This window comes from Solanum pennellii, chromosome 10 (genome assembly GCF_001406875.1).
Source record: "Solanum pennellii chromosome 10, SPENNV200".
NCBI classification, from domain to species: Eukaryota; Viridiplantae; Streptophyta; class Magnoliopsida; order Solanales; family Solanaceae; genus Solanum; species Solanum pennellii.
This window is the reverse complement of record NC_028646.1, coordinates 741,636-748,577: the sequence shown is the minus strand read 5'-3', so window position 1 is coordinate 748,577 and position 6,942 is coordinate 741,636. Positions and strand designations below refer to the sequence as shown.

Below are 6,942 nucleotides of genomic sequence, written 5' to 3'. Positions count from 1 at the left end.
TACAAGGCCTATGACATACATTAAACTGAACATACTAAATATAAAGTTTTATATCATTAAGTTTATTGTTTTCAAAACACGAATTTTAATCGTTCAGTTGTTACTCAGTTAGTGTGTTTATTTTTTTTATGTCATAGTTTTTTAATCGGTTTGAATGATTATCTATTACAAGGTCTTCATATCATTAAGATGTTTATTTAAGATTCTTTTTACAGAGTTAACAATGTATCGATGCTCCATATACTTTTATTCGTCACCCAAAGTCACCGTTTCAACTATAAATATCATCACTTACAATTCATAATTGTCATTTTCAGTCTAACCACTACGATCACTTTCGTCAATCACCAAAATTAATCGTTATCGCCATTAGTAATCATTTGCAATAACATCACCAACCACTACTACATCCACTAATATTTATCGATAATTATTGTCATTAGTCAATATTATTCCACTTAATAAATATTCTCAATCACTAACCATCATGATTAATCACTATTATCAATCAAATGTAAGCTACTACCCACAACAGTCATTAATGGTCAATATCATCTCAAATTAATCACAATTGTCATAGTTAGTCACCATCCTCAATTGCCATATAATTTTCTTTAAATACTTTATTAATATAATATTATTATTATTGCCCCAATTTATAAGATTCATTTTTTGTCATGCGAAAAAAATGCATTCCTAATTTCCTATATTTAGTAAAATTTCATTTTGAAATGTTATCCATTATAGAAGAATTTATAGTCACACAAATATCTATCACTTATTTTAGATAAGTTTTAAAAAAAATTATATTTTTTTCTAAACTTCATACAAAGTCAAATTACACCATACAAATTTAAAATAGAGAAACTATCAGTTTAGTATTTAATTTGAATTTTACATTTTTAAATACATTCGAATGTTAAGAAAATAAATAGTCATTTAGATCTTAAAACAATGTCGTAATATTTAGTATATTCAGATTCAAACCTCTAAACCTTAATGTCTATCATAATATTTTAATGTGCATTTAAATTCACATGATTTAATTTTAATGTAAATATAGTAATTTGCAATGGCTGATACGGTTCGTATCTCACGAAATGTGAATCGCATGAGCTCATTGCAATTCCATCATGGATCATTGTCAATAAATTTCTAACATCCATTTGAGGTATACCATCTGAATCACCTCTGATATGATCGCATGAACATGCACAAATTTATAACAGAACGTTCGACACAAATCATTGTTAATGACATAAGATGTAACATGCATAGGCAAGGTGTGTTAGTGTCGAATTCACGCACACACACACTAGATGAATGAAGAACACAAGAACTTTCAAGAGAAATAGATGAGAGATCCAGAGAGAGAAAGAGAAAACCCAAGGTGCAATTAGATCTCCCGGCATTTTACCATACAATTCATTTTCAATGCGATATTTTAAGCATCGAACAATCTAATTCATAGTCTAAAGATACGAGGTATTATAAACGTGTGACAGAGAAAAATTGAATATGCAATAAAACCTGAGATCTTTTGGGTTTGACACTTAAACTACTTTTTAATAGTGCTTTATATTTGAATAATAAATGGAACAATATAAAAAAAAGTCGAGTAACTGTTTTTCACCAATCGCTTCATGTATTTATTCTTTTTAATAGAGAATTTTTATATGTAATATCATTATAATTTCTTGTCCAAAAATTACCCATTAATCAATGATACGATTGATAGTATGCTTATAATTATTTTGATTTTATAGTATTTTTGCTTATTTTTCATTAAAATAAATTAAATCAAAACGAGTTAAATTAACAGTAGTACTGTACTAGGTCACAAACACACTATCTTCCGCCGCCTTTAAACTCTTCCGCCGTTAACCACCGTGTAACACTACCATTGTCGCCGTCCAGGTTCATCTTTCAGTCGCCGCAGCTACACCTTAGCTCCTCAGGTGAACAGATCGTTGTTCAGTTTTCCGGTCTGCTTCCTAGACGCGATAATGGAGGTTTATTGAGTCGCGAGTTTCTGCTGTTTCTAATCATGTTATTGCTAAGAAATTTAAAGCCTTTTTTCAGGCGGAAAAGCCACTACAGCTTCGGTATTCTCTGTAGAGCAACTACTTTACCGGACCAAATCACTTCAGAATTCCACGAAACCTGCTGCCGCAGAACTTTTTGGAGCTCTACTTCAAGCTGCAATGAGATGATTGGATTGTCATCAAGTAATTCTCAAAATCCTTATTTCTTTCATAATGTTGCTGAATTCTGCACTTTGTTAGGTCAGGAGAAGGCAGATGAGTTGTTAGATAATGCTGCTGCTAGTAGTAGTGATAGAGGAAAGGAAACGAAATATACTACTAGAGAGATGGTTGATTTTACACAGATTCATATTAACCAGCTGCCAAGGGTTTTAATCATGGGACGCCCTAATGTGGGGAAATCAGCATTGTTTAACCGATTGATACGAAGGAGGGAGGCGCTTGTGTACAACACTCCTACTGATCATGTTACTCGGGATATACGAGAAGGTGTTGCGAAATTGGGGAATTTGAGGTTTAAGGTGTTGGATTCTGCTGGTATAGAAGCAGAGGCTTCTTCTGGTTCTGTTCTTAGTAGAACTGCAGAAATGACAGGAAATGTGTTGTCAAAAACTCAATTAGCACTCTTGTTAGTTGATGCAAGAGATGGAGTGTTGCCTATGGATTTGGATGTTGGAAAATGGTTGAGGAAGAATGCACCTGGAATGAAAACTATTGTGGTGATGAATAAAGCTGAATCACTGGATGATTGTGATGGTACACTTGCATCTGCTGCTGGTGAGGCTTATAGATTAGGATTTGGCGATCCCATTGCTTTATCTGCTGAGACTGGACTTGGAATGGCTGAACTTCATGAGACGCTTAGACCATTACTTGAAGAATATGTGCTCCAAAACAACTTATGTGCTGATGAGGAGGTACAGGATAATGACTCCTCCTCTGAAGATATGGAGTGTAAATTGCCATTGCAGTTGGCAATTGTTGGGCGGCCCAATGTTGGAAAGTCAACCTTGTTGAACACAATCTTGCAAGAAGATCGTGTTTTAGTTGGCCCTGAGGCTGGTTTGACTAGAGATTCCATCCGCGCTGAATTTCAGTACGAAGGAAGAACCATTTATTTGGTTGACACAGCAGGCTGGTTGGAGAGGACAAAACAACAGGAGAAGGGCCCTGCATCTTTAAGTATAATGCAATCAAGGAAACACCTTATGAGAGCACATGTAATTGTTTTGGTCCTCGATGCAGAAGAGATTGCAAGCACTAGGCGAAGCATGAAGCATGTTGAAGTAGTTATAGCAAGGCGAGCGGTTGAGGAAGGACGTGGTCTTGTTGTGATTGTAAATAAGATGGATCTTCTAAGAGGGAAAGAAAATTACAAATTGTACAAGAGCGTAACTGAAGCTGTGCCCCAAGAAATTCAGACTGTTATTCCCCAGGTCACAGGGATACCTGTTGTATTTGTTTCAGCTCTAGAAGGAAAGAGCCAGATAGCTGTAATGAATCAGGTCATTGAAACATATGAAAAGTGGTGTTTGAGATTGCCAACAGCTCGTCTTAACCGCTGGCTATGTAAGGTAATGAGCAGACATTCTTGGAAAGATCAGGCAGCTCAACCCAAGATCAAGTATTTCACTCAGGTGAAAGCTAGACCTCCAACTTTTATTGCATTTATGAGTGGAAAAACCCAGCTCTCAGATACAGATTTGAGGTTCCTAACTAGATCTTTGAAGGAAGACTTTGACTTGGGTGGAATACCAGTCCGTATATTGCAACGAACTGTTGAAGGAAATAGTAGAACCAGTACCAGCAGCAAGAACAAGCAATCAGCTAATAGAATGATGGAAAGGGTTGTTTCAGACAAAAGAACAATCCTTGCTGTAGAAAACAACAGCACCACTTGAATTATCCAAAATTTAGCTTATCATACGTGGTCATAGTTCAATTCAGAAAAAGATAGAAAGAGTATTTTTGGTCTTTGGGAAGGCTTATATCCACTTTGGATTGGGTGCCTGGCATAGGGCTTTTGGCTTACCTTGTAAACTCCCTCTGCCATTTTCTTAAGTCTTTTCTCCATTGTATCCTATCATAGATGATGGCCCTCTTTATTTATGCTTTATGTGAATATGTCAAGGAAGTTAAGTTTCCTTTTTTATTTAATTAATATAGGGTGAAAATCATTTTGTTTCTTCTACATGACTGAGTCTTTCAATGCTTTTGTGGTAAAAGCTCGAGAGAAATTGTTCTAAATTATTGGAGTAGATTAGAAGAAAAACTACGAGCAGATTTTAACAGAGGTATGAAATAGCTTCTGGTTTGCACACTCTGAATCCACCAAAAGTAAGAGAGAGTTACTCAAAATCAGGGGGAGGGAATCCTTCGGGGTGGTACAGTTGTTTGAGCTTGAAACTTCCATGTTGGAGGTCTCAAGTTCGAAAACCTCTGCCAGCGAAAGCAAGGAGTTTGCCTTCTGGGTCGAGCTCGTCGGACCATGCTTGCCTAGTGCGGGTTACCTCGCCTATGTGGTTTGCGAGCTATTGCATAGGAGCGGGGGTTTTACCCAGTGCACACGCAAAGGGTAGCGGCTGCGGGTTTTCCCTGTCATAAAAAAAAAAAATCAGCGGGAGGGAAGAAAGTTGATTTGTTTCAGGGCTAATGAACACTTGTTTCAAGTGCATGGCTTGAAGAAAATGTCATGTCAATGCAGAGAAGGGCAATTAAATAGCATGTCGACATGTTCTAATGCTGCACAAACTCATATTAGAGAGGATCCTACCAAATTTGTTCATCCTCTACTCAATGAAGACTGCTATATGAAGACTTATTCTAGAAAGATCAATCCAATACTGGAAGAGAGCAATGACCAGTTGTAGATCACACTGTTGTGCATCCTAATAAGGAAATGGAGGAGAGGTCGAAAACCAATTACATGGAGAAGAGAATTAGATGAACAACCAGCCAAAAAGAGAGCAATTCATTGCACTTGCAAAATATGCCATCAAATTGGGCATAGTAGTGGGAAGAAAACATCAAGTACAAACGCACTTCTGCTCGTTGCCACGTTGCATACCTCTTGATCCACTGCTGTACGGTTAGTGTTTGCTGCTGCAGTTTGAGCAGCAAACAGTTTTCTTCTTCCCGTACCTTTTGAATCCAGAAGTACCAGCGGACTTTAGTCCTTCCTTCCTATGTATAATCAATCAGTACTGTGAGTTTTTACTTGCTGTCTCACTCTTTGGTTTTGTTAAACATATCAGTATTTTTCATGTTATGTTACATAATACATTCTCATATAGACAAAGTTGCGGCATACAAATTTCTGATCTGTTCTTTTATTTTCATCTGAAATGAAACATGAGTTTCCAATTATCAGAGTTCCTCATGTTTGGAGTTGTAAAATTGTGCATGATTTTGCTTAGAGGAAACAGTGTTTGGATTCTGTTTTGTGCTACTGTCAAACCTCGTTTCTAAGAGGTGATCCGAATATATGTGCTCAACAACAATCATTGACTCAATATCGTTTGTCTGGATATTTTGTATCTGCTATAGAAAAATGCTGATAACAGGCATTTTGGCCATTGAAAAGGCAATTCATTCCATTCTTGAAGGAAATGTTTAAGTAAACATTTGTGATCCTTCATATTACTTATTATTATCCAATGGATTACATTAATAAGCTTTTTTATTTTTGATGGTAAGTTATATACAGTATATAAATATGGTAAATATTGTACCACTATATTATTGGTCAATTTTAACATGTGAAAATAGGCCAATTGTATCTAATAAATGACACAAGTTTTTAAAATATTTTCTTAGGTAATAGGTTCATCCTTCTACCCCGTTTCAACCATAGACTCTTTTTCTCCCTTCCATAGACTTCTAACTACTTCTCCTATTTGTCAACTATATATATTCACACCTTTCCACCATTCAAACTGATAACACCTTTGGCATAACAGCCAGACAGCATATCTTGATCCTTGGAACAAACAAAAAGAAAGAAAAAAAATTTTTTTTTTTTTCGAAAAAAAAAATAGGGTCCAGATGTGTCTACTGTTATCTGGTAAGGTTTGCATGTTCTGCATATGTTTATTTGTAGTGGTGGTTACAATTGGTATGTTGTTTGGATTTGGAGTTTTCAAAGATGGATATCACAAATTGAAACACACAGTTCATGTTGATGAAGGAAGGCCCTTCATGGGTTACCATTCTACTCCACCATATTATTAGCAACATTTAATTTTATTTCTTTGTTTGTTTGTTTTTTGAACAAAGATTAATTGACATTACACTGTTTTCATCAATGTATAAGAAATATGTTGTTAATTTGATGATGTAAGGTGTTATATCAAATATATACTTTTGGAAAGTTGTGATTAACAATTTTAATGTTTGGTTGATTGATTTGCACTTGCTAAGTGAGTTCTTGGAGTGCTTTATATTTTTTTTTATCTATTGTAGTTGATATAGAAATAACCCAAAAACTCATCAAAGAATATATATGTATATACAAAAAACATGCAAGTGTTAGCAATTAACAATAACCCATCTGAAATTCATCAATATTGACTAAACCAGCTGTGTTATAGATGGCCTAAATCATAAGGGCTAAGTTACTTGACTGAAGGGGACAAGATGTCAAACCGTAAGTGAGAGATAAGCATAGGAGGCGTGCTCAAAAGGCAACAACAACAATGTGGTTTTACATTGACAGATCTGCAGAGTAAGGGTGCTTCGAATGCCTCGTATCAAGTGAGAAGAAGGGAGCATAGGCATAGTAGGGTTCAAACCTACAATATCACCGTTATGAATAGTACGTTTCAACTAAATAAACTATCTTCCTCTTCCCATGACTTTTCTTTTTTTTTTTTTGTGGGGGGGGGGGGGGGGGGGGAAA

The 6,942-nt window shown here is 35.7% G+C and overlaps 1 protein-coding gene across 1 annotated transcript; it reads left to right on the top strand.

Annotated features, from left to right (window-relative positions):
* The first annotated feature begins 1,805 nt into the window (after nucleotides 1-1,805).
* Nucleotides 1,806-5,408, top strand: LOC107031842 (GTPase Der). Its single transcript, XM_015233330.2, has one exon. The coding sequence runs from the start codon at nucleotides 2,048-2,050 to the stop codon at nucleotides 3,944-3,946; it is 1,899 nt and encodes a 632-aa protein (XP_015088816.1). The 5' UTR covers nucleotides 1,806-2,047; the 3' UTR covers nucleotides 3,947-5,408.
* Nucleotides 5,409-6,942: the final 1,534 nt, after the last annotated feature.

Bases quoted from the DNA above. Each gene is read 5' to 3' on its own strand.
- LOC107031842 (XM_015233330.2), top strand. From the start codon at position 2,048: ATGTTATTGCTAAGAAATTTAAAGCCTTTTTTCAGGCGGAAAAGCCAC.